Source organism: Lichenostomus cassidix, chromosome 19 (assembly GCF_008360975.1).
Source record: "Lichenostomus cassidix isolate B80296 chromosome 19, HeHo_3.0, whole genome shotgun sequence".
NCBI classification, from domain to species: domain Eukaryota; kingdom Metazoa; phylum Chordata; class Aves; order Passeriformes; family Meliphagidae; genus Lichenostomus; species Lichenostomus cassidix.
The window spans coordinates 9,530,069-9,557,666 of NC_139499.1; the positions used below are offsets into that span (position 1 = coordinate 9,530,069).

The following is a 27,598-nucleotide window of genomic DNA, read 5'->3' on the forward strand; positions in this document are numbered from 1 at the left end:
CCCACCTGAGCCTGCCTCCTGGTTAATCATTGGGCATTGCTTCACCTGCCAGCCCAAAACGGCCTCGGCACACACCAAACACCCAGCCAGGTCCTGCAGGAAAGGCTCCTCACAAACTCCATGTCCACTGCACGTTGCTGGGGGCAGTTTGGGCTCCACAATAGGAGAAAGATCCAGAGCTATTGCAGAGTGTCTGAAGGAGGGACAGGAGGATGGGGAGAGGTCTGGAGGGGCCTCTCAAGGACTGGCTGAGGGCACTGGGTTTGTTCAGATGGAGCAGAGGAGACTGAGGGGAGACTCACCAGGGGCTGCAGCTCTGATCTCTGCCCCTGTGACCAGGGACAGAACCCGAGGGAATGGCTGGAGCTGTGCCAGGGCAGGGTTAGGCTCGATATCAGGAAAAACACTACCTAGAACGTTCCACCTGTGGATGTAGAATCACAGAATCACACAATAATCTGAGTTGGAAGGGACCCACAGGGATCATCCAGTCCTACTCCCAGCCCTGCACAGACACCCCAAATCCCACCCTGTGCATCCCTGAGAGCATTGTCCAAACACTCCTGGAGCTCTGGCAGCCTCAGGGCTGTGCCCATTGCCTGGGGAGCCTGTTCAGTGCCCCAGCACCCTCTGGGGGAAGAACTATTTCCTATTATCCAGCCTAAACCTCTACAGAGACCAAAATAAGAGCCTGTATTTACAGCTATCCCAGTTTGCTAAAACACTCGAGACTGTCTAAATCCCACTGTCTTTGAGAGAATTTGGCATCACTTAAACAGTTTGCTGAATATTCCCTGCCTGCTAAACTGGAACAGACTCCACTCACGCTTCAGACACTTTTTCTAACGCAGTATTTCTCATTTTAAACTTTTTCAATAATACTTAAAGAAAGGAGAGGCAAGAACAACAATTTTGTTTGCTCTGGCGATTTCCTTTTAAAACTTCATCGTTTTTGAGCAGGGGCTGCTCTCAACCCCTCGGCAGAACCAGACGCAAGGATGCCGAAGTGCCCCCAGGGATGGCAGAAGGATGAGAGAGAGCAGGGATGCCCCGAGCTGCAGCCCCGGAGCTCCAGCCCCCCGGGTGCTCGGTGCTAGACTCGCCGCCGCCCACGTGTTGTTCCACGGCGCGGGGGGACCGGAGTGACCACGCGAGGGACGGGACCGGCGGCACCGGGGGCGGCAGCGCCGCGCTGGCCCGGGCGGAGAGCGCGGTAGCGGGAGGGAAGCGGGCGGCGGCTCCTCCGGCGGGCAGGGGCGGCTCCGCACCGGGAGACCCCCGCCCGGCCCCGGCTCTGCTCGGCCCAGCCCGCCGCTGCTCAGCCCGGGCCGGCTCGGCTCAGCATCCCGCCATCTCCCGCCGGCACGGCACGGCCCGGCACGGCACGGCGTGGGCCGGCCACCTCCCGCCGGCGCGGCGCCCGGCCAGGTCCCGCCCGCCCGGCACGGCATGGCCCGGCCATCTCCCGCGGCACGGCCGGCCCCGCCCAGCCCCGGGCCCCGCGCGCCGCCGCCCGGCGGAGCCCCGAGCCCCCGGCGCCGCTCCCGGCGCGCCCCCCGCGCGGCCCCGCCCTCACCTCACGGTGCCGGTGCAGCGGAGGCGCCGCGGGCCCCCGGCCTGGCGCTCCCCGCGCGGCCCCGCCCCCGGGCCCGCCCCCCGGCCTGGCCCCGCCCCCGCACCGCCCCCCGGTGGTGTGATCGGGGTTACCTCGGGTCAACCCGAGCGCCCCGCCCCGCGCGCGCCCCGCCCCGCGCCGCTCCCATTGGCTGTCGCCCGGGACGCGGCGGAGGGGCGTGACCAATGGGGCGGTGCGAAGGGGGCGTGGCCTATGGGGCGATGCTCGTGGCCTGAGCTCCGCGCGGGCGCGCGCTCCGGCGGGGGCGGTGCTGCCACGCCCCCCAGCCCCTCGCACCGGCCACCCCCGCGACCCCCGGGACCCCCGCGACCCCTGCCCAACAGGGAGTGTCTCCCAGGGAGTGGAGCATCGCTCCTGGGAGGGAAGGCCGAGGGAGCGAGGCCTGCTCAGCCTCCAGAAGAAGTGACCCATCAGTGTCTAAGGTGGGGCTGCCAGGATGATGGACTGGGTTATTCTCGGTGGTGCCAAGCAATAGCACAAGAGAAAACAGGCAGGAGCTGATGCATACAGAATTCCACCTGAACTGAGGAAGAACAACTTTCCTGTGCACGGGAACAGAGACTAGTAAGAGTGTGGAGTGTCCTCACTGGAGATATTCCAGAATGGTCTGGACACAACCCTGTGCCATGTGCTCCGGGATGACCCTCCTTGAGCAGGGCGGTGGGACCAGGTGACCCCACAGTGTTTCCTTCCCCCTGACCCATCCTGTGAGTGGGAGCAGGAGACCCCAGCCCGGGCCCTGTGCACGAGGTCCCTGCATGGCTCAGGGACACTGCCCTGTCCCTGCCTTGGCACAGGCAGGGAGGACAGAACTGATAACAGGTGGCGAGGACACGGCAAAGCAGAGCCAGGCACTGCCAGCACCTCTCCTACTTGTCTTTGACCTTTAGCTGCTTGTTTTGTAGGAGGACAATGGTTTAAAGAACGCCCCTCTTCCTTTTTTCACATTTTGTGTTTTAGTTAAACTCTGCAGCATTACAGGGGTGCTGAAATTTAAATGGAATGAGTAACACAAGTTTAATTCCTAATGCTGCTGGATCTGGTGGCCTGTGCAGGCTGATCCTGCTGGAGGTGCCAGGGGGTACAAAAGCCCAAGGAGCTGCACAGAAGTGGGGACAGAACAGTGAGTTGCCCCAGCCACATTCTCTGTTCTAAACTACAGGTGAAAATTTCATTTTCACCAAGACAGTGGTTAGAAGTCTTTCAGCAAAACAGAAGGTTAGAAGACTAGGAGCACAAGGTGGGATGTGTGCCCACTGCAGGCAAAAATTGCCCAGCCAGAAAATCTGATCTGGGGCTTGGTAGTTAATAAAATTATTGGGGGAACAGACCATATTCTCACATCCATCTGGGCTAAATCTGGAAGCTTTGGACATGGACACTTTTGTTTATACCTCTGTAGATATGTTTTACATAAAGAATCTTCCTCTGGTTAAGTATTTCATGAAGGAGCTAAAAGAGAAGGTTTTTGGTGTTGGTTAATCAACTCCAGTGCTAAATCCTGGCTCCTGCAGAAGTGAGGGGGAGTGCATGGCTTGCTGAGGGGTTGGTCCCAAATCACTGATAATAACTACATGCAGAACTTACAAAACCAGGGGATTACGACAGGTGCTGAGTTCATCCTGGCTGGTGTTCCCAGAGCTCCAGGCGTGCTAAAACCTGCAGCTGCACTCTGCCTGTCTGCCCTGCCCAGTGCATCCATCCAGGTACAAGCACTGTCCAAACACTGCTGGGGGAGGCATTGCTTCATACAGTGAAATCCTGCAGCAACTGCGCCATTCAAGGGCAAAGAGAGGCACGAACACGTGGAAAACAAGTTAAACACATTAACTTTAAAAATCCAGAATTAAATTAAATTAATAGTAGTGGTGGAGTCCCCGTCCCTGGAGGTGTCCAAGGAATGCCTGGATGTGGCACTCAGTGCTCTGGGCTGGGTGACAAAGCAGGGATCGAGGTTGGACTCAATGATCTTGGAGGTCTTTTCCAACCTAAATTACTCTGGAATTCAAGTTTGGGCAGGAACAACCTCTATTTTAATAGGAATACATTGTTTTACAGGGTTCAGACACACTTCCCAATAGGTTGTTTTTTGGGGGGTATTTTTTTGAATCATAACCCCATTCCGCTTTGGAGGAGGTGTGCTAAATGCACGTCCTTTTCCTGTTACACTCCAAAACTGGACACAGTTATTTACTCTCATTCCATGACTTCCAAACACGTGCACTGTGAACTCATGCCTCTCCGTCTTCTCAAAAAAAAGGAAGTTTAGCCTTAGTTAATGAACTCCAAAAAATACAGAGCAAATATTTTTACCTTTTGTGACGCCAAGTGTGGGTTCCACCTCTCTCGCCTGAGCTCTGATGACATCCCCAGTGCAAACACAGGACAGATCACCCCAGGTGAGGGGGTCAGTGACACTTCCAGCATGGCACCACTCATGCCCTGGCAGCCAAGGAACAGAGAGAAAGGTCAGACCACTTTTTAATGCAAAATCATGGTTTAGCTGTTAAAAAAAAAAAGTTTCGGAGGATTTTAAACCTTAGAAATGGGATGTGAATATTCTCAATGCTGAATCTGTGCAAAGGGAATCTGTTTTACACCACCTGGTAGATTGCAAATATTAAATATTTATACTAAAATCCATCCTTAGCCACTATGAATATCTGAACTACACAGGCATGCAAAATAAATACTGACACACCAGCCCTCGAGGCTCCATTTGCTCTTGTTTTAAACATAAACATCTTAAATAATATCAATGCTTATGAGAAAGTTTTCTGGATTCTCCGGAGCCTCAGCCACTTGAAATGTCAGCGGTTATTTGGGACTGAACAGAAATATTTCATCCTTCGGGGACACAAACGTGTGGTTACTGAGCGTTCCAAAGGCCAAAGCTCTGGAGGAAAAGGTGATTTCCATCGCCACCGTGTGTCCGAGGCGGAAAACGCCGATTCCCCAAATGCTGGTCTGAAAAACCTCTAAGGCTCCACAGATTGTTTAATGCTCCTCAGGAATATTTTTTTCATTCCCATGCCAGAGGCGTAACAGAAAGACCCTTAACACTGAAATATCCAAAGCCATCCATGGAAAGCTGCAGGTCTCAGAATTACAATTTTACCTTGCAGATGCATCGCCTTTTCTGGGAACAGCAGGAATTAGCTGCTGAGAAGATTCCCATATGCTGATTCCTTCCATTAACCACCCAGAGTCCTAATTCTCCGATGCAGGAAAAACCTGTCAGCAGAAGCAATAAATATTTCATTGACATTCCGAACTCTGCCTCTCCCAAATCCTGCATTTTTTCCCATAATTTCTCACATGCGCTTGGAGCCTGGGCAAAAGGAAAAGGATATAATTGCCAGTATTTATAATCTTGTTGGTAAATAGCTCTGACAAAGAGCAGAGATGGACAAGGGGGATGGCTTCACACTGCCAGAGGGCAGTTAGATGGGATATTGGAAGGAATTGGTCCCTGTGAGGGTGAGGAGGCACAGGGTGCCCAGAGAAGCTGTGCTGGATCCCTGGAAGTGCCCAAGGCCAGGCTGGATGGGGTTTGGAGCATCCTGGGATAGCGGAAGTGTCCCTCCCATGGCAGGGGTGGCACTGGACTGTCCCTGTTCGGTGTTTGCTGTGGGAAGGAGCGCGGCTCCCTCCCGGGGGTGTCTGCGCTCCGAGGGGCCGCCGAAGCCGCTTCCCCGCGGGGCACCGGGCTGGCACAGTGGAAACACCCGGTGAGCACCCGGCGAGCACCCGGAGAACAGCCGCTTCCCCCGGCGAGCACCCGGTACCCGCGGCGAGCAGCCGCCTTCCCCCGGCCGCTCCCGGCGCCTCAGCCCCCGTGAGGGGAGGGGCGGGGCGGGCCCTGAGGGGCGCACCCGATCCGCCAGGGGGCGCCCGCGCCCCGCCCGCCAGCCCCAGCGCGTGCGCACGGCAGGGAGCGCGCGGGCCCGACCCGCCGCCCCGAGCGAGGTGAGAGGCTGGCCCGGCTCCCCCCGCCGCACGCAGCGGGCCGCACCGCGGCCGGGCCGGGCCGGGGGGAGCGGCGAGAGCGGCGTTCGGGCAGCGGGGGGCGCGGGGAGCGGCGTGCCGGGAGCGCGCGCGCTTCTCACGGAGCCTCGCGGGCCGCGGCGGGGCTGTGACGGGGCGGGGCGGGGCGGGGCGAGGGCGCCGCCTGGCGGTGATGGGGAGAAGGGGCAGCCGCGGCTGGAGTGGGGATTGGGATGGAGGAACTGGGGAGTGGGAATTGGGATATGGGGAGTGGGAAATGGGTAGTGGGGATTGGAATATGGGGGAGTGGGGTTTGGGATGTGGGGGAGTGGGATGTGGGGAATGCTTCTGGGAGGTGCAGAGCACTTCCCTGCACAACAGCTGCTCATAACTCTCTGCTCAGCACATCCATTCCCACTGAAACTCTCCGTTTGGGATTGTATCCCCATCACTCCACATCTCTCCATTCCCACTGAAACTCTCCATTTGGGACTGTATCCCCATCACTGTGTTTGATTTCTCTCCCTACCCAGAGGACAGACTCTGATCTGTGTGGAATGGGGTTTGAAGGCTGCTGACAGCCCTTTTTCTTCCTGTTCAGGACATCCTGGGAGGGTCACACCTGCGAGGGCTGCAGAAGAGGCGGCTGCAGGGGAGAATTCCCTTTGGGATACACTTTGACACAAAGTCACTCTCCAGGTGTTTAGGCCAGACAAGTTTTACTCCGAGGAGAAAGACCAGCACCGGTGGGGAGGAATGGAGTGCCTGGCCTCCTTCAGTAGTAAGTGCTGCCAGATAATTCAGCTGCCACATCTGGTCATGAAAAACCAAGGATTTCTTGGAGCAGAGGGATTTAGGAGTCACCATCCCTGAAAGTGTTCAAACAATGTGTGGATGTGGCACTTTGGGGACATGGTTTGGTGGTGAACAGGGCAGTGCTGGGTTAATGGCTGGACTCAGTGCTCTTAGAGGGCTTTTCCAACCCAAACATTTCTATGATTCCATGACATTTGGGAAGGGTTTGCCATTGTTTGAAGCCATCATCAGCCATGGGAGAGGGAGACAGAAAGCCAGCAGGATGTGGTCCACAGACTCTCTTATTTGTACAAATTCTTAAGAACACAGCGACACAAATGATTCAGTGTGAGTTTTGTCTTATTTCTCTCTACTTATAACTGAGCTGGTTTAAATCCATTTTCTTGGAGAAAATCATAGAATCCCATACTGGTTTGGGTGGGAAGGGACCTTAAAACTCATCCAATTACACACCTTCCACTATCCCAGGTTGCTCCAAGCCCTGTCCAGCTTGGCCTTGGACACTTCCAGGGATCCAGGGGCAGCCACAGCTTCTCTGGGCACCCTGTGCCAGGGCCTGCCCACCCTCACAGGGAAGGATTTCTTCCCAATGTCCCATCTAACTCTACTCTCCTTGATTGTGAAGCCATTATAACCTGAGAGTCTTATTTATTTTGTTGCACAGTTGAGTTCATAGAATTGTAATAGAATAGAATCCATAGAATTGTAAACATCCTGAGCTGGACCCCCAAGAACCATCAGCTCCTGGGGCTGGGCAGGGGTGAATTTAGGGGATTCCAAACCAGTGCTGTGCTTGTATCCCATGAGATTTCCTTTTTTTCCCCAGATGACCCCTTTGACAAGCCTCCTTGCCGAGGCTGCTCCTCATACCTGACAGAGCCCTACGTGAAGTGTGCTGAATGTGGACCTCCTCCCTTCCTGCTGTGCCTGCAGGTGAGTGCCAGCAGCAGCCCAGAGCCATTCCTGCCTCTGAGAAAGCCATCAAAAGTTCTGCCTGCTGCCAGCCTGGCCATGAACACATAAGTGATCTCTCCAAAGCTGGATCGACACCCTTGTTAGCTCAGAAATGACAAAGGGGGTTTGGAGGATGAAGTATGGAGGAACAAGCAGGGGAAGGAGGTCTTTGTGCAGCAGCCAAACTCACCTCACTCAGCCTGAGCTAACCCAACATACCTCTGCCTGTCTGGGGGATTATAATTTCTGTCATCCTTTGTGGCATGGAAAAGAAAATCCCATCCAGAAACACCCCCACACATTTTGCCCTTCCCAAACAGAAAAGGAAGATCTGCAGTATTGACAGTAATTGTTTGTGACCAGATGCAGTTATTTAAAAACTGTATGTGTGAGCTGGTAACCACAGAAAGTACTGCTGGTATAGTTATTAAATGAATAAGTTTGTATTACTATGATTAAAAACTGGCAGTCACTTCTACAAGTGAAAGAAGAGCTGAGCCTTATGCTCAACAATGTACAAAATACACAAACCCCTATTTTGTATATTGGGTGTATTTTTGTTCATTTACCTGTGTTTAAAAAGCCAGAAGTTTAACTTAAAAACAGCTGCAAACCTGGTGCTTTTAATCAGAGAACCAAGATGAAGGGGAAGCTTTGTGTTCAATACTTATTAAATGCTCTGTGTTCTCTTCCTGGAAGGATCTATTTTAAACTGTAACACCAAACTTTTTCACCTTAATACCTAACAAAAAATTTTTGGATTCACAGAACCTATACCTTGGGGCAAAAGACAGGCAAGATACAAAGATTTAACACAATTCTTTGGGGTTTTATGGGTTTCCTAAAATGAAATCAGAAAAATGGAATATGTCAGGTGGTCAGTTTTGGATACCCAGTGGTCAGAGAATAAAAGTTAAAAAGGGGATCAGTGAAAATCTTTTCAAGGCAGAAGTGACACCATTCTGATCTTTTGTTCTGCAGTGTTTCACCCGAGGATTTGAATACAAGAAACATCAAAGTGATCACACCTATGAGATAATGGTAAATATTCCTTTTGGATAACACCTACTCAGTCCTGGGCTCTCTCAGCTTCCCAGGGGTGATGCAATTCTTTGATTCAAAGGTTTAAAACTATTTTTAAAAAAGAAAAATATCCACCTGGAACATAATGGAGTAGGGGAGTCATTTAAAACTGCATCTTTTTATTGTGATAAAATAAATAGCACAATGATAAAATAAATGATAGCACAAAGCACCTCACTAGAATTACAGTCCTTTAACCATGCAAATCAACTTCTGTTTCTCTAGGCTTGTTTTTTGGGTTTTTTTTCTCAAAATTAATAATTCTTAAAGTCTTCAGCAATTTCTACTGTGTTTCATGGTATAACATTGTGGAATTACAGCTGGGAGACAACATGTACCAGCATTTGCTGTGGTTGATGACCCTAAGTAATCCAATAATTATTCAATCAGCTTTTGTATAAGTTTAAAACTAGCAGAATTATCTCCCTGTGGTTCAGAGCTTCTTTGCTCTTCCTGAGGTGGGTTGGAACAGAGGATCACAGCAGTTTGTTCTGCTTTTTTCTTCTCCAGACATCTGATTTCCCTGTCCTGGATCCCAACTGGACAGCTCAGGAGGAAATGTCTCTCCTCGAAGCTGTGATGGACTGTGGATTTGGGAACTGGTGAGAATTCAGTGGTTCAGCCAATTTCAGTGAATGATGGGCAGTTTTTCCTTCCTTTTCCCTGGATGTCACTGTTGTATACATTATATTGACTGTTCAATGACTTACTGTGGGTGAGACACTAACTTAGCAGCTAAAGGGGAAGGCTGGGGCACCAGGTCCTGTTTTCCTGAGTTATCTGTCTTCTCCTTTATTAAAAATAGTTACCCTAAAAGTACAGAACCCCAGAATTCACAGGAGCAGAGCTGAGAGCTGAGAAGCAGAACTTTGGTGCACGTTGCTGTCAGAAATAAGACTGAAAACTGGTTACAGAATTTACCATTGCCTGGAGTCAGTAAAATGTTTAAGAAGCTCTCAAATGACTACAGTAAATTTTCAAGCCTATCAAAGATGTGGTACATTGCATCAGCCAGAGGGTTTCCCATATGAAAACTGAATTGCATTGTTCATGGGCACCCAGAAGGTGCTCCCTGGCACTGTGTGAGTGTTGGTTCTGAGAATGTGAGTTCAGACAGCATCACATGTCACTGTTGAGCAGCTAGCAGAGTAATGAATGCATCGGTTCTCAGTGGCAAGAAGGAATCCTTTATTGTTTTGATTTCATCACATTTATAGAGTTCTCAAAAGTCACCCAGATTGGTCAGTCAGAAGCCTTCCCCCAGGCCTGATTGGCCAGGCCTGCACTGCCCAAGTTCTGGGACACTGTTCCAAAAACATCCAAACTTTATCTTTATTTACAAAACACAAGAAAACTTCTCATGGGAAAAACTGTGCTAGCCACAATCACAAAACAGTTCTGTGCACACAACACCACCAATCTCTTGTCCCAAATTATCTTTTCCCACTGGAGAAATGAAAAAAACCTGGACATTTGTGTCATTCACGTGAAGCCTCCCCCTGTCCCCACTGCAGGCAGGACGTGGCCAACCAGATGTGCACCAAATCCAAGGAGGAGTGTGAGAAGCACTACATGAAACACTTCATCAACAACCCCCTGTTTGCATCCACCCTGCTAAACCTGAAGCAGGCAGAGGAGGCTCAGCACAACGAGACAGCCATTCCTTTCCACTGTGAGTATCACAGCAGCTTCACTTGGTACAATCCACCCCAAAGCTCCTTCATGTGTGTCCCTCAGGGGTTCTCACCCTGTCCAGCTCCTGCACACAAACTTAACTGAGAAATGATTTCTGCCTTTAAACATTTCCTCTGATCATGTGCACATTACTATGTACACACTGTGTCCCAGGCCTAACTGCTGATTTAATTTGTCATAAAATCACTCCTTTCAGCTATGCTGATTTCACACCTCTCTCTCTTGAAAACTGCTTGTTAAAAGTCGGAGCTAAACTGCAGCAAGTTAACAAATTCTCAGTTTTCCTTGCATTTCACATCTTTAGCATTCCCCAGTCTGGCAGCTGTTCCACTGCAGAACTCCCCAGCTTCTCTGGGTTGCTGTGTGTCTGGAGGTTTACATCTCCCAGTAAAGTGGTTAGAGCTAAACAGCAGGAACTGGGCAATTTTGGTTCTGTCCCTTGCTGTTATTGATTTTTTTATGTGCCCTGGGCCAAGACAAACTCTCTGTGCCTCAGCCTGCTTTATCTGTGCCGTGGGACACACAATGCTCAGCTCCTGCACAAGTGCATTGTGAGCCTCAGACTATTATTGTCTGTAAAACACTGAGCTCCTCAGCTGGGAAGTGCTGTAAAAATTGGGAGTTCTCTGGCTTTAATTGCAGCTCTGTCAATGGGCCCCAGAAGAAGGCAGATTGAACACTCCTGTTGCTATTAACTAAAAGAACCTGCACACTGAGCCCCAGGGATCTGCAGAGGTTTAGAGGGGGATGCTGAGCTCCAAAATGTAAAGCTTACATTTTATTACCTGTTTATTGCCTTGAATTTGTGTTTGACTCTTGAGAATACTATGAAGATACCAGATTACTGCATTTTTCTCTGGATGAACTCTGTCTTTTCTGACTATAACACTGAATAAAAGCCCAATCAGGGTATTTTTCTCCAACTAATTATTCCCACTTTTCCTGCAAAATAAACACTTATTTACAGATCTTTATAAAAGGGATCCCAAGCCCTACTCAACAACTAAAAATCTGGTTTTTCAGCTGCTGATGATCCCCCACGGCCCACCTTTGATTCCCTGCTCTCCAGGGACATGGCTGGGTACATGCCAGCCAGAGCTGACTTTGTTGAGGTAAGACTGACTCTCCTCCCATTATTTCCAATTTGCTGCTGAGTGCAAGCTCAGCACACACAGCCCTGTTTGCCCCTGCTTGTCTTTGGTCTTCATTTAAAAACGCAGGACTCAGGGATGCTCTCAGTGCTGTGGTTTAATTTAAGGTTATCCTGCGAGGAGCAGGGAGTTAGACTCTGATCCTTATAGGTCCCTTCCAAGTTGAGTGATTAAACCTCCGGGTTAATTAAGGATTTGGTGACAGAGGTGGCGCTGGTGGCCTGCAGAGCCGGGAGAGGCAGCAGAGAGGCTGCAGGACGTGCTGCTGCCACCAGATGTCCAGCCAGGGATGGCCTGAGCAGGCTGGGGCTGGGAATTGCATGCTCGGCCAAGGATCAGCTCCAGCACTGTCACCTGCCTTAGGGAAGCACACACAGCTCTGCTCCAGACATCACCTGGAAGACCTGCATTGTTTTCCCTGCTTTTAGCTGAGTTCCTGCTGCTGTCCATGGAGGAGTGAATTCAGCCCTACAGGGGCTTGATTTTGCACATCTGAGCAGAATCAGCAGCAGGGTGATGGGTGAACCACAGGGCCACCCCAAGAATCACACCCTGTGCCTGGAAAGGGCTCTCTGGGAGAGTCCTGAGCTGGGCCAGGAGTTGGATTTGGTGATCCTTGTGGGTGCCTCCCAGCTCAGGACATTCTGTGACTCTCATTTCCATCATGGTGAGGGAGCCATGACCTGATTAATTCCCACTGTCCTGTCACAACATCCTGCTCCAGTTGCAGCCATGGGAGTGCATTTACACATTCCCCAGGTAAAGCTCCACTGTGGTGTTTGTTACTCAAGGGTGGAACCTTGTGCCCTGTGAATGAGTAAATATCTCTATTCTCAGTCCTTCTGCATGTACTGAAACCTTAGGCCAATATGTTAATGCTAATTAGTGACATTGTATTAATCACCTCTGAACAGGAGTTTGACAACTATGCTGAGTGGGATTTGAGAGATATTGATTTTGTAGAAGATGATTCAGACATTTTGCATGGTAAGTGCCATATTTTTGTACCCAGTCTGAAAACAGTGTTTCAGATGCTTGTGCAGCCTTTCATTGGGTCTCTTTCTCCACACACTTTAAAAGTGAACATACACTTCTAATGTTTGGTTATTTAATGTATAAATGTATCAGGGTGGGTATTAATGCAGGCAGCGAGGAGGTGTGTAGTTTAAGACTGTGTGAGACATTAAAACTGTTGGGCTCTTGAAGCTGTGTGATTTTTCGTGTTCAACATGCCCTGAGTTAGAGCAGCATCAGCTGTGTGTGACAACTTCCTTTTTATTGTGAAGATTGTATGAGCCCAGTTACTGCTCTGAGTTTCTGTGAACGTGGCTGCCTTAATAATATGAAATAACAGGAATTATTAAAGTGACATTTTAATCCACAGAGAGGAAAAGATCCTACTTTCCCCCACGTTTGTAAGTACATCCAGGGTTTAAAAGTCCTGTGTTTATGCCTCAGAATTCTGCCATCTGTGTCAGGCAGTTCTAAGCTAAAGCCTTTGCATCCCTTGGAGACAGACAAATCCTGTTACGTACAGACAGTCTTGGCAAAGTTAAAAGAACCAGTTGGAAGTTGAGCAGTGTACGCAGGAGCTTTAGGAATGCAAACTCCCCAGGCTCGGGGAAGGTTATGAGAATCGTATGTCAGTCTCTCCCCTTTCAACATTTATTGAAATGGGGACTGGCTTGAGGCCATGGCAGGGACTCCTCATGCCAGCTCTCTGCTGTTTCATCCTATTCTGGGTCCTGCTGAACTGAAAAAGCAAAATAATCTCCCATTTCTGCTCGTTAATTGATAGATTCATGTTCAATCAAGCAGGTTTTGCAGCACTCCATCCCCTCACACCTGCCCTCCTCCCAGGCACAGTTCAGCCCTTTGAGGTCTCTCCTGCCAGGCCCTGAGCTCCAGGAGCTCTGCTAACTCCTGCTGGAGCTGGATCTGTCTGTACTCCTGTACATCCTGCAACAGGGACTTCCACAATCCAATTAGGAGTTCACAATTTAATTACGTGTTGTGTGAAAAAATACTTCCCCCCGTCTGTCCAATCTTTTGCCTGATAATTTCATTGGATGTTGTCTAGTCCATCCTTCAGTTGTCTTCAGCGTTTGGGAAGGGATTTGCTCGGTGCAAACTGTTTGGCAGAGGTTGTGCAGCATGACCAACTGCATTTTGGATCTCTTAGCCCAGCAACTCTGGCATCTGCCTTCCCACAGCTGCCCCAGATCTGCCCACATGAGAGAGAAAGCCTCGCAAAAATGAAGTCCCAAGGTCCAGCCAGCTGTTTCCCTTTCACATCAGGCATCTTGGGGAGAGAAAGAATTCTTTGCTAAAAAAATTTGGAATGAGATCTTTCCCTTTCTGCGATTTAATACAACAAAAAGGAAGGAGCCACATCCTCCCTGTCCTGCAGTTTTAAAGGTCTCAGCTGCCGGCTTTGCTTGAGAGAGTTTTGCAACCCAATTGTAGGAGCCCATAGTGCAGAAAATGGCTCAACATGTGGATCTGAGAGCAGGGCTGGCTTGAGGAGCCTTTGTACTTTGGAGCTGACAGGCAGAGAGGGTTGTGAGGCAGCCTGGGTGTAAAGGTGAGGATGTAACACGGGGGTTTAACCCATTTTATAGCCCACAGAAACCCAAATGGGGCCTCACAGCAGAGATTAAGGATCAGGTTGGGAAAAAAGTCCTCTGTTTTCCTGCCATACGTTAAACCTCACTGGGTTCAAGATTAATTTTTGAAAACTACTTTCATACTGCATTTTCTGCAAGTCACTCAGGCTGGGCCCTGGGAACACCCCAGCCAGCACAATTTCTGTGGTCTCTGTTTCTTTCTCTTGGTTCACCAGTCACAGATCAGTGCTGCACTGTCAAGGCTGCACATCCCACAGGAATATCTGTGCTTCCATTGAAGTGGATTTCCCCCTTGTTCCCTTTCTTCCACACTGCTTTTCTTAATATTTTATAAAAATTATTTGATAAGAAGTTCTAGTTCTGAGCTGCTTGACCTCTGTTTTCTGACGCATTGTATCTTTTAGATGATATATATATATATTTATAGATTTATCTCATCTATTTTCCCTGTTAGATTTCCCTGTGTCACTCTAAATAAGTTCTTGGTGTTCCCACAAGAAAATGCATTTTAATACAAGGTGGGAAGACTCCCAAGCAGCTTTTTTGAGGAACACAGAACCTGTACCTGCTGCCTCACCAGCTCTTCCCACCTCACAGCAGGTCACAGACATCACTCAGTCACTTCTTGGTATTAGTGAGATGGCAAAAATTGTGTGAAATCTCTCATATTTCAATTAAATTCTGGAATCGTTCTCTTTTGTTCAGTGCTGGCAGTACAGTAAGGGCATGCAAATATATATTGCAGTTACACAAAAACATAATGGACAGATCAAAAGCACCAACCAGTTACAACCCTAATTCAGCCCACAGTGCTTGAATATTTCATGAACTACAACTTTTCATCAGGCTGAATTAGAACATTGGTAATTTATCTTTTTTCCCAGCTTTTTTTCCCCCTTCTCATGTAAATGATTTTCACTTCTAACACTGCAAAGTAATTGCTGAAACCACAGATTTAGAAGTGAGTGGAAATAGGCTGCAACTGGCAGGGAAATTTGATTTTAAGCTGCAAGGCAGTCAGTGTCCTTCTCGACAGAACATGATGTTTATTCTCCTGTGCAAGCTCCTGATGTGCTCCAAAGGCAAAGAACTGTTTGCCATGGGTCCTGCTTCCCTCCAGGGCTGCTGGATTTGGCCTGCAGCCCTCCAGTCTGTCCCAAGCCCAGCACACACTGCTCACACAGGCTGTTTACTGGGATTAGTTTGCATTCTTCCCATTATCTGGGCCTCGCCTGCCAAGGCAGGTTCTCTGCCATGAAACAAAGCTCTCACTCATTAGTGCTCCACAAAGTTCTCTGCAGACCAAATGAGCCTGAAGAGGAATGAAAAGCAAAGAAACTGTTTTGGACACACTCTGGAGAAACCAAAATATTTGGGGTTTTTTGGAGGGGAGGAAGGAGCCTTGAATTCCTGCCTATCAGTGGGTCCTTCGGAGCTGCACTGAGCATCTCAAAGAGCCTTATCAGTGCCCAGGATGGCCACTCTGAGCACAGTGTCAGCTAGGATTATCTCACATTACCAGGACAAACAACTGCCTCCCTGCTAGAATCCATGGGGAAAAGCACAGGCAAATCATTCTCATTCCCCCAGCATCTCCTCTCTCATTTCCATGCAGTGTGTAACAGTGTAGTAGTCAGAGTTATTCATGCATTCCACATTTGGTAATCGCCTGCTCCTGTGTGAATATGTCTATTAAAAACAAAAGCCCCTCCAAAAGGGCATGTGGCAGCAAATACTAATTTCCCTGGAAGCAGAAGCTCCATTTTTTCCCTTCATTTGTTCCTTCCTCTCCCCAGCTGATCATCATTTCTTTAGAATATTGTGCACTCAGGTGAAAGCATCAAAACTCGGTGGTTAGAGGTGCATAATTACTTGTGATATTTATAGAGGTTCTCCAGTGCAGTTTCTGCATGTACTTATTAAGTTCTGCCCACACAAACCCCAGAAAATAACAAGTTGGCTGAGCTTGCAGAGGGCTTAAAAACTACAAAAATATTTTCCGTAAATTGGCACCAATTCCAACCCTTCCTAATGGATTTCATTCATGTTTAACTTGCTGCATTCCCAATTTCTCGTCCCCACATTTTAGCACAAAGGAGAATTTGCTCTCTCTGCTTGTTCTTAAATTAGGAAACTTAAGTACCTCATCATGAAAATACACAATGATGCTTGAAAATGCAAGAAATCTGGAAAAAAAAGTAGGAATATTGCAGCACCCCTCCTATCTCGTACAGAATCCTTTACCCTTAGATTAACATCAAATCAATTTGGTACAAATTGAAGGTTGTTTTGCTTGGGATCAAGCTCCTGAGAAAATCCCCACAGCCTTTGGGTTCAGCTGTCCCTGTTTGTATGAAATTTGATTACCCAGAGGGATGCAGGGATGAATTTCCCAGAGGCTGGGGGCTTCCTGGTGTTTACACCTCCATACATATTTAAAACAGACACGTAACCACACTTCTTAATTGCACTATTAATTATTTATCCGAGAGTGCAATCAATAAACTGCCACTATCAGTTTTGCTCTTTTTGTGTAACTACAGAGAGAAATGGATCCTGGGTTATATCCCCCTGGGCCACCCCAGTTCCACATTTTCCAAGAGCTGGTTGTTGTCTCACAGCCTCTAAACCACTGCCAAGCTTTGAGCCTCTTCCTTCCAGGAGTACATGGAAATAATTAACATAAAATTGAAACAAACCCACCCCAAAATCAGCCACCTCTACACTCATTTAATGACCTAGAATTTGTGTGTTATCTAACAGAGCGAGGGAAGGGAAGGTGATGGGTGTCTCTTTATCTTGTCTTTCAAGAATTTACCCCCAAAAAAAACGTTTATTAAGCTAATGGCTGCAGGAAAAAGGAGCTGCAGGCTCTGTGAGTGGCTGCAGACAGGTTTGATTTTGGGAAGGATGTGATTTCTAATGAGCATGGCTTTTTCCTGGGTTTCTTCACATTGTCCTGAACTATCCTTTGTTCTCCTGGCAGACAGATAAGTTTGGAAGTTAACAAGCTGGAATCTTCCAGATGTTTTTAAGAACTGTAGCAAAAGGCTACTTTGAATCCTCATGGTTCAGAACTGTGTCTGGTTTTTAGAGTTCCTTGTTCTGTGCAAAGAAGCCTTTGCCCAAAGATGATACCTCAGATCCTTAAATGTGATAAGTTTGCTTTTCAGAAGGAATACTTGGCAATTGCATGTATGAAAGAACAAATAAGTGCTGACAGTAAAACAGCCCAAGAAGGAAGAGGAAAGGAGTTCTCAGGATCTCCCTGGGTTCATGTTTACATGAATGTATTTACAGTGATGAATTTGGCAGGAGTAAGCAAAAGAAACTTTCCACAGGTAGCAAGTACTGCAGGTTTGTCTCTAATGAGTTGATGTCCCTGTAAAATTGCCTCAGGATTTTTAGCACAGCAAAGCAGTGACCATTTCAGCCTAATGTGAATATAAGAGCTTGAAATTCAGCCTCCTGCAGTGATTATTTATGAATTCTTTAATCTTTTTGTTTTGCAGCTCTGAAGATTGCAGTTGTAGATATCTATCATTCCAGGTTAAAGGAAAGACAGAGACGGAAAAAGTGAGTTTTCAAGCAGTAACTGTGTTCTGTCCTTCCCTGTGCAATGCTGATGGATTACACATCATTAATTTCCTACTTCAGGAAAAAAAAAAAAGCTGCCAGGCTGTGACTGATTGCTGGACCCCCACTTTTTCCCCAGAAATATTTGCATCATTATTTTTAATTCCTAGTGGTCCCTAAGTTAGTCTTCTGCACTGAAGATAGCTCTATTGCTGACGTGGGGTTGAATAATTTATTCAGCTCATTTGACAACATTCTAGAATGACTCAATCTATTCATTAAATTAAGTTTTATTATAACTTTGAAATACTTTGTTCAATATTTAAAATTACATCTTGCTGGATTACTCTCTGCTGAAAGAATTAGTGCTTTAAAGTGAAACTGCTCCAGTCCTTCTCCTCATAAAACTACACAGTTCTGCTGAATGACAGGGAGGATTGACCTGGTTCTTTATAATTCATAAATAAAAAGTATTTATGTGGTGTAATTTCCATGATGATCAATCTTGTCATACTAAAGGAAAGTGCTACAGGGCTCTTTGTAACTCTTGAGGTTACCTCAGTGTCAGGTTTTGTGAAGTTTCTACAGCAGGATGGGACAAAAAACTAGAAAATGACACAAAAGTGCTGATGTCACTCTCAGAAAGGTGCCTGTGCACGGGACAGGAGGGTTTTGTACACAGCAAAGGAGATACAATAGATTTTGTAGAGCAGGTTCTGAGCTGACCTTGCCAGCGCAACTCTGTGGTGTCTTATTTGCCAAAGTGGAGTCACCACAGAGCAATGAGCACGTGGCACTGCTGAAACTGGTGACAAAGGCAGTTATCAGGCACCTGCTTTTCCCTCTGCTCCTTCCCCTGATCCTGTCAGGAGCAGCTCAAACCCAGAGTCACTTCCATCCTCTCTTTAAAATCCGAGCTGCCATGGAAAAATGCCTTTCCTGTCTTCCCAGTGGTGGCATTTACAGTCCAGCTCTGCCCTGCTTTAGCAGAGGGATGTTTGTCTCTCTCTGAGGCTGGAAATCATGTTCATGAGACATTCATTACCTCTGATTTTGGAAGGACAAGTTATAAGGTGCTGTAGATGTGAAATCTATGCCTAAAGAAGTAATTTCCAACCTTTAAAGTGATTGCAGCTCCCTTTGTGCTCAGGGCTAATGCACAGCACTGTCCAGAATTTACCCTGATTAAAGCCACACTGCATCATATTTCCATTCCAGCCAGCCCAAGGCTTATGGAAATTTCATTCATGTTTAGTTTCAGACCCCTCTGATGGTCTAAATCAAAGTTTCCTCTGAAGCCTTTGTATTTGTGAGGCAATGCAGGAGTAATGGCCTTTATTAATATAATTTTCTTTAATTTCCAGAATTATAAGAGATCATGGCCTGATCAACCTCAGAAAATTTCAGAGTGAGTATCAGGTGTAACTGCTTCACTTCAAAGTGGCAAAACTTCACACACTCACCATTTCCAGGTCACCAGTGTGGTTTATTCATACTGGAACACATTCAGATGTTCTAAATTCCAGCAGATTTCCTGCCCCAGCTGTTTCCAGCCGTCTGGTTCTAACTACTCCCAGTTCAGTTCTTTAGTTATTGCTTCAAAACTGCTCTTCAGAAGCACTTTGGGCTCTGCTGAGTGGGGAAAGGTGAAATCCAGGCGTTTTGAGTGCACCTCACTCTTGTGAGAAATGACCAAACAACATTTAAATGTTGTTTAAATCACCCTTTATGCTTTCAGGTTTTTAAGAGCTGGATAATTATGTTGCTTTTTACTCAGCAATTTGCAGTTGTGACACCAAAATGGCCAAGAATGCCCAAATGTGGATTTTCAGGCAGTCCCCAGTCTGGTGCCCAGTTCAGTCCCCACAGAGGTATTTTCTCCTGGCAGCAGGAGTGCTGACAGGTGGCACTTTCCCCCTGCAGTTCTGGAAAGGCGTTACCCCAAGGAGGTGCAGGAGCTGTACGAGACCATGAGGAGGTTTGCTCGCATCCTGGGGCCTGTGGAGCACGACAAGTTCATCGAGAGCCACGCGCGTGAGTACCGCAGGGGCTGCAGCCCACAGCCAGCCCTGCATCCTCTGCTGCCTAAATATAGCCCTCTCCCCCAGGGCAGGAGGTTGTTTTTCTCCTCCTCCCCCATCTAACTACCTCAGGAAAACAAATACATTTGTGGTTTGATACACTGAGGGAGCAGCGAGTGGGTTTTTTCCACTAAACTCTTTGTTTGAGTTCGCAGTTGACTGAACATTCTGGTCATGTGTTGGAGGTAATATTTTTTTATGTAAAGACCACTGCTTATTTACGGAGATTCTATATCAGGGGAAGAATAAAATCACTATATTAGATCTGTGTGAAGAGACTGGGAGCTGGCAGCAAAGTATGAATTCTTTGAAAGACCGACGTTGAACTATTATATGTCACCTAATTATACAGTGCAGTGGTCATTATGTCCTTACCTTAGGGGAGAGGCATTGTTCCATCCCTGAATCATCCCATAGCCTGCATTTAGGCAGATTCCACTCCAAGTCACCACATCCTGCTTCATTCTGCGATTTAAACTGGGAGAACTGTTGCTCATTACAAAGAACAAAGCACTCACACAGTTGTGCCTGTGTTTTCAGGACACCCTGTGTGAAATACCAAAAGCATGATCCTGCAGAATCATGAGTCCCACATGGGAGTGCTGCTCCTGGAACCTGGTTTTGTTGTTGTAGTGGCAGCAGATCCTCAGGTGAACCTGACAGTCAGGTACAGGCACCACACAGATCCCCTGAGCAGCAGCAGGAAATGAATTCACAAGGAAACTTGCTCTCTGTAAAACTCAGCAGTGCTGGAAGGCAGCTGATGAAAGCAGCAGACAGGAAATATCTCTGAGCAAAAGAAACGTTTAATAAGTTCATCTTACTGACTGCAGAAAAAAAGTTGTCTGCGAGAAAAAATGTTGGAAGGTCCAGTTAGGAAAGTAGTTGTTCCAAGAGAATATTAGATGTATAAGAAGCCTGGCTGGAGTAGTTCCTCAAACCTACTGAAATGCCTTCCAGAAATCCCATATTATTGTTGTTTGCCTTGTCCAGGGTATGGCAAAGGGACTAGCAAAGCATGAAGAGAAAATACCTTTTCTGAGCACACAAATACTAGAAACCAACTGAAATCTGTGACCAAGGAGCATTGGGACACAGAGAGTTTGAGATCTTGTGGAGGGAGGTTAACCCTGGCTGTGGTTTGTGTGTTCAGAGCTGACCTGTGTAGGCAAATAACAAACAGCCACATTCCCAGGCCACCCCACTGACCCAGTTTTGCTTTTTGGTTTTGCCTCCTGCCAACTCGTGGGGTCCAACAGTGGAATTTGAGCTTCGGAGGGAAATAAAGAGACTCCAGGAATACAGAGCAGCAGGAATCACCAATTTCTGCAGTAAGTACCTGATGCATTATTCAGCCCATTGCCATCCATCAAGGAATGGAGAGATGATTTTAAAACAGTCAGGATGTGTTGAATAAAAAGACACTTAGTTCTGAGAGGCATTTGCTCGGCTCAGGAACTGAGCAAGGCTTCAGCAATGGTGCACAGTCCAGCTGGGCTGGTTTAGAGCTGATTTGAGCCATCATCTTGGAGATCACAGTGTCTAACACAGCTCGGCTCTGGTCACCACTTTGCAAAGGCTTCAGAAAAATACTGATGTCATGACACAGGGGTCTCAGGGCTTTATCTCTGGACACTTGGACTGGCTGTCAACACATGTGATATATGGAGAGAGTCCTAAGAGCTCCACATCAATGAAATGGCCTGTTCTATCCTGAAATTAACCATGGAAGCCTTTTTTATTTGTTTTTGGCCTGAAATTAATGGGGGGAAGGATGCAGGGTGAAATCTAATCCCTTCTGGTGCCAAGTAGTCATCACGAGGGAGAACAGCAGAGGTTGGGCCAGAGACAGAGAACTTCCCAATATTTCCTGAAGCAGGGAAAATCCAGTCTGGACTTTTTGGGTGAGGCAGGAGGTGAGAGCAGGGTGTGTGTGTCCCACAGGCGCCCGGACCTACGACCACCTGAAGAAGAGCCGCGACGAGGAGCGGCTGAAGCGCACGATGCTCTCCGAGGTGCTGCAGTACATCCAGGACAGCAGCGCCTGCCAGCAGTGGCTGAGCCGCCAGGCAGACATGTAAGCACCTCCAGAGAACCTGTCCCATCCCTGGGAGTGACCACAGCCAGCTTGGATGGGCTTTGGAGCAGCCTGCTCCAGTGGAAGTGTCCCTGCCTGTGGGACACGATGAGCATCAAGGTGTCTTCCAACCCAAACCTTCCTGGGATTCTGGGGTTTAGTTTGGATCAAACACATTTTCCTGCATGATAATAACAAATTCATTTCAGATTTATTGTAGTGGGAACAGCCTGCAAAATTCAGAAGGGCAGGAAGGTGGGTGACAGCAATAGTGCGTGTTGAGTGCAGGCGAGGAGGGGACTCAAACCCCTCAATTTTATATTTCAGGAACTGAACTGCTATTCCTAAAGTCACAGAGGGAAATGAGCTCTTTATGGATATTAATGAGGGCACAGATGACGCCTGCAATATTTCAGATGATTTTAGATGTAGCAGCATTATTAATGTGTCATCACCCTGCCTGAGCACTTGGATTTAAGTAGCAAGCTGCAACATAAAGGAAGTGCATCCTGTGTGCAGGAGATGGCTTGGAATTTCCCCACTCAGTCTCCACCGTATTTTTAATTGTGTCACCCTCCACATTTCTTTGTTGGGTTTTTTAACAGGTTTCAGATACATATTCTTCAATGTGGGAACACTAAATATTTATAAATCCTGTTGACTTCTAGTTAGGGCTTGGGTTATGCAAGTTGAATTGTATAATTATTGCAAGTCGTGGAAGAAACACTTTCAGGGCCAACACATGCACTTACTCTTAAAAAACATGAAGGGAATTTGAAAATTTCCTTTCTTTTCAGTGATTCTGGCCTGACTCCCACGGTACCAGTTCCTTCAACTACAGGTAAGTGTGAGATGATGTCTAATAAAAACCCAGTAATATCTTTCTGACAGCTTTCTTCTGACACTCTCTCAAGTGCCAAAGTGTCAATCCTCAAGCCTCATGGTTAAGCACTGCTTAAGTCAACATCACATCAATCTGCAAGTCATTCCACTTGCACATCCTGCAGGATTTTTTGCTGAATTTCTAGATTTTTCTGACTAGAGGTCAAAACCCATCCTAAAGCTACATTAGCAAGGCAGGAAACAAAATAATTTTCACATTCTGTAAGCACAAATTTTGGTTTTTTCCACCCAGAGGACCCCATCTTCTTTCAGTGCCCAGTAAGAACAGATTCATGGGTCAGTCAAGGTCCTCGTAAACAAGACTTAAATAAATTCCCATCCCATTTGTTTAGGTCATGGGGTGACTGAGGCTGGGATAAAGTTTTACAAGGTTGTTAAATGTTGCCAGGGAAAACAGGCTTTAGCTCTGTCCCTACGCCCAGTTTTTGTGTGGATGCTGTTAAACCACTTGAATCAAACCTCTCAGAGGTGGACTACACTGGGTCTATATGTTCTTCCTCATGTTTCCAAGGAGCCTTGGAAATTTGGGTCAGGATACCAGGCAGTGAGTCAGAGCACTACAGGGTGTTCTAAAGCTATTTGGTGATTGCTAAGATCTGGTATTTCGGAGAAAAAAACAGCATTGTGTATCTCAGGGCATCAGAGTCTGTGAAGGGAGGACAGTGCCTTCCAGCTGAAGGTCTGGAATGAGGGATGAACTTCCTTTTTTATCAAGGATCCAGTGTCCCATGAAGGGCAAGAGCCCAGGAGCACAGGGACTGTGTTGCCTGTGGGGCTGTGATAGCACACAGTGTTTACAAGCAGCATCACATGTTGAACAAAACCCAAACAAAATACCATAGAGTTGCTAATTAAGCAAACATCCTGCCTTGGGAACGGCAGGATGCTGGGGAAGAGCTGCCACGTGGCTCTAATTAAAGGCTGCATCACTCTGAATATACAAGAGGGCAAATTAATGCCTCACTTCTAGATTCTAAGCTCTTGGCTTTGCAGCCTTAATATGTTTCCTTTAATGTAGTTTGTGTGTGTGTGGTATTTTCTGGGCTTATAAAAGAGTAAAACCGAATTCTGTCGTGTCTCATCTTAGCACAGTCGTCCCATGCCATAGGAAGAGGGAGCAGTGCTGGGAAATAACTTCCTTTACACCTCCCACAGACTCACACTGCAGCTTCTCTCCAGTCCCTCAGCTCTCTCAGCTCAGGCTCCTCACACCCAGCCAGATCCCGTCTGTTCCTGCAGATGCCCAGGAGACACAGAGAGAGTTCCCAGTGCCAGGGGCAGGACCTGGACAGGGCAGGGTCTGGAGCAGCCACCAGCACAGTCCTTGGGAAAACACAAGGGCACATTTCCCAAGGTCTTATCACTTTGCCAAATTTGGGAAGTTATCCTGGGATAGAGACCTATCTAATGACCAGTGCTAAATACACAACCCACAGCACAGGGGTGAGGGATTTTTTACAATGTGAATGAATAACTCAAACTTTGTCCCGAGCTCTGGAAGTTACAAAGAGAATACTATTAGAAAAAAAGAAACCAAACCTGCAAGCAGACAGCCCTTGTGAAAGTGTAGGCTGTGCCAGCTAAAGTCCAGCGAAGTTATAAACAATAATGAAAGTGAGAAATATCAGATGACCTTGTGATAAATACTCCTTCCAGTACTGTTTATCGTAACAGACAAAAAATAAATCCCCAGACTGCATTTGCCTTGCAATATCTGCATCATATTTAAAGGCATTTAAAGAAAACTCTGCCTCATGACGTTGTCAGTAATGCCAGAGAAATTGGGTGCTTAATCACACCAGTAAATAATCTCAGCATCCTTACAAGGCTCTGATTTCAGCACAGCTGGCACACCCTCCCTGGGCTGGGATAGTCATGCCCAGTGCCAGTCTGACACAAAGCTTTTGTCTTGCAGTTCCTCCCAAAAACCAACAGCTCAAGAGTCTCATGCAACATTCACAGAGCTTAAAATTGCAAAATCAAACCTTTTGTCGCATCAGCAGAGCTTTCTGCTGAGCCCTAAATAACCCTTTCTGTAAACACTTGGCTCAAACTAGGTTGAATTGCTTCCCTAGCACACCCCAGGAACAGCCACCTCCAAAATGCTCCAATTCCCCAGTGTTTCCTTTCTCATCCCACAGGCAGACGGAGTGCCCCACCACTGAACCTCACAGGCCTGCCAGGCACAGAGAAGCTCAACGAGAAGGAGAAGGAGGTGAGGAAAGGATGGAAAGATCATCTCCATAAAGTGTGTCTCCACAGCACGGGGCTGCCCACACCATGTCTGGGGAGCTGTGAATATCACCTCAGTTACAGGCCCTGACTACTCTTCCTTCCTCGCAGAAATCATTCAGGTTTTCCAGTTGGCTCCTTAATTTCCTGTGCTACACATGCAGCACAAACTGGCTTATTTAGCCAAGAAAGGTGCAGAGCACCAGGGTGTTACTTGGTGCTCTTACAACATCCATCTCCTTGCCTGTGTTGTGAGGCTGGGCTGAGCAGAGGGATTAATTTTTCTTAATGAACACTGGTTGTTTTTCAGCCCAGTGTAGGCCTGTCTAACAGTGGAAAACAATTGAAATAAGAGATTATTATTTTTTAATAGAAGTCCTGACATCTTCAGACTGCCCAAGGCAGGTCACAGTGCCCGTGAAGCACAGCTGTATGTCATCTTCCCCTCTCCATGTGTGTTTTCTCGTGGCTGGAGCTGGCAGCATTGGGAATCAGCTCACAGCTCCATGTGGAACTGGCATTTCTGGCTCCATTCAGCACAGGAATAATGGTGGCAGGGCATCAGTGTGTGTGTGTGTGGAATCTGATTTCCTGGTCAGCTGAGACAGAAAGTCTGAGGTCTGAGGAATTCTGCAATTTCCTATCCGTGAGGAATGAGCATGAAGCATTTCCTTATTAAAGGGAGGAGACAGACAGTTTCTCCAGCAGGAGCAATGCTGTGCTCTGGGAAGGCAGCTGGGATTTGGGAGCTAAACAGGAGCTGTGCAGCCAAACAGCTCAGGGGCTGTGCAAAGCCATTCCTTACCAAACTTCCAAACACGGAATGCCTTCCCTGCACAGCTTCCATGCCAGACTTCTGGAAGGGGCTGGCAGAGCTGCTTTTGTAGAAGGTATTAGAGGCTGAGTCTGCAGGGGATTAGCAGCCAGATGCCCTCCCTGGCCCCCGGCCAGCGAGCCCAACTGCGGCTTCCAAGTCTGGCATGTGTGCTTCCAGGGCTTTGCAAGGAGCAACGCCCACACAGGACACAGTCAGAGCTGTGCTCCTGCGAGCCCAGGGCTTGCTTTCATCCTTCTCCTTTATTTTTCCATCAGGAATGTTTTTGAATGCAGCAGCCAGCAGGCTCCTCCCCTCCCTACCTGTGGATCCAAACAGCTCGTCATGGCATTCCGTGTGCCTCCCCTGTGCAAAGAAACACACTGGAAGTGTTCTCAGGAAAATACTCCCCGTGTTCCTCCCCCAGCAGGGCTCAGGGAATGGAAGAACATGACAAGTGTTGGTGTTTATTAACTTCACCTTTTGTCTTGCAGCTCTGTCAGATGGTGAGGCTGGTCCCTGGAGCCTATTTGGAATATAAAGCTGCTTTAGTGAACGAGTGCAACAAACAGGGAGGCCTGAGACTGGCGCAGGCTCGAGCCCTCATCAAGATCGATGTGAACAAAACCAGGAAAATCTATGACTTCCTGATCAGAGAAGGGTACATCACAAAGGCCTGAGGACAGGCAGCAGTGCTTGGCTGGAGCAGGCAGATGTGGAGAAGCTTTGAAGTCACTTTGACAGCACTGAAAGATTTTACCAGTGTTGAATGAAGGACATTTCCTTTTGTTTAAAACCTTTCGGGGCTTTTTTTTTCTTTTCTTTTTTTTTTTTTTTTGTAAAAACAAGTAGGGAGCTTTGTTAAATTGTATGAATGCTGACATTTGTCTGGGTTCCTTTTGACTCTGCTGTTGTCAGAATTCCGCTGCCTCGGAGCGCTGGGAAGGATCACATGCCATATAAGCTAATCTTAAACGTGAATGGGCATTCATTCCTCACACCTCCTGTGACTACAGAGAGGATCACGGTACTTTTATGCTGATGGCGACACAGAATAAGGACAGAGTCACACTTTGTGCAGCACAGGGTATAGAAGTGCAGTCCCTCCCTCCTTGTGTTCCTTCCTAAATCAGCAGCAGCTTTCAGAGGCGACAGCACGTGCCCGAGGCTGTAAAAATAGAGCTTGCAGTGGTCCAGTCTTTTTAACTTAATTGTGATAAAGGATGGGAAAGGACATGGCAGGGAAGCTCCTCAACAGTTGTTACTTGTGTGTGGTATTAGCACATATCCCAGCAGGAGGGCTCTGCACAACCCAAGGAGCTTCAGCTGCTCCCCCCGTGATTTGGGATTGTCAAATTATATATAATCCCTCAGTTTCAGTCTGCTGCTCGTTGGGAAGGCTGCAAGTTACAGCCACTGCAGCCTTAGGGAACAGGAATAAAAATGTTCTCGGGACCCTGATGTTCTCCCACAAAAAAGTGAGTGAAGAGCACGAATCTCCTATTTGTGGGGTTTTATTCCCTCAGCATTACCAGCAACACTGACCAAGAAACAATGAGGAGGTGCCACAAGTTACACACAACCCCCACCACATCGGCTGATCCATGAGCTTCAGCACCACAAGTTTGGGTTTGGCAATCAGTTGGATGATGAAGATGGTTTTCTGCAGATGCAGCTTGTGTGTTTATTGAACAGTCAGTTGTTTGTCAGACAGCTTCCTGCTAAGGTGTAATGCTGGAATAGTGTCCTGTAGGACAGCCAAAGAAGGTGGGCAGTTGGATGCTCCCAAGTTTGGGATCTCATGGAAGAGCCTAACTGAGCTACAGCTACACCAATACCTATCTAAGGTGTTTAGGTTTGGGTTGTTGTTTGTTCCCCAAGAGTAATTATCCTGTGGACCTGAGGTGCCATTAAATGTGAAGTATTTTGGTTTGTAATAAAATCAAAATGACTTGAAACAATCTTA

The 27,598-nt window shown here is 47.5% G+C and overlaps 1 protein-coding gene across 2 annotated transcripts; it reads left to right on the forward strand.

Annotated features, from left to right (window-relative positions):
• Positions 1-5,490: 5,490 nt before the first annotated feature.
• Positions 5,491-27,598, forward strand: TADA2A (transcriptional adaptor 2A). 2 transcript variants are annotated; one of them, XM_085078545.1, is made up of 16 exons: positions 5,491-5,605; positions 6,225-6,404; positions 7,266-7,372; positions 8,375-8,434; positions 8,987-9,078; positions 9,991-10,148; positions 11,195-11,283; positions 12,237-12,309; positions 17,462-17,525; positions 18,890-18,933; positions 19,449-19,559; positions 20,866-20,937; positions 21,551-21,683; positions 22,481-22,524; positions 24,728-24,801; positions 26,127-27,598. In XM_085078545.1, exons 2-16 carry the CDS (start codon positions 6,380-6,382, stop codon positions 26,310-26,312), a joined length of 1,332 nt encoding a protein of 443 aa, XP_084934671.1. In that variant the 5' UTR covers positions 5,491-5,605; positions 6,225-6,379; the 3' UTR covers positions 26,313-27,598. The 2 variants fall into 2 exon arrangements, with proteins under 2 accessions (XP_084934671.1, XP_084934672.1); XM_085078546.1 differs by lacking the exon at positions 5,491-5,605 and having other exon boundaries at positions 6,030-6,404.

Coding starts and splice junctions, on each gene's coding strand:
- TADA2A (XM_085078545.1), top strand. CDS start 6,380: ATGGAGTGCCTGGCCTCCTTCAGTA. Junction 12,310..17,461: donor TGATTCAGACATTTTGCATG/GTAAGTGCCATA, acceptor TTTGTTTTGCAG/CTCTGAAGATTGCAGTTGTA. Junction 22,525..24,727: donor ACCAGTTCCTTCAACTACAG/GTAAGTGTGAGA, acceptor CTCATCCCACAG/GCAGACGGAGTGCCCCACCA.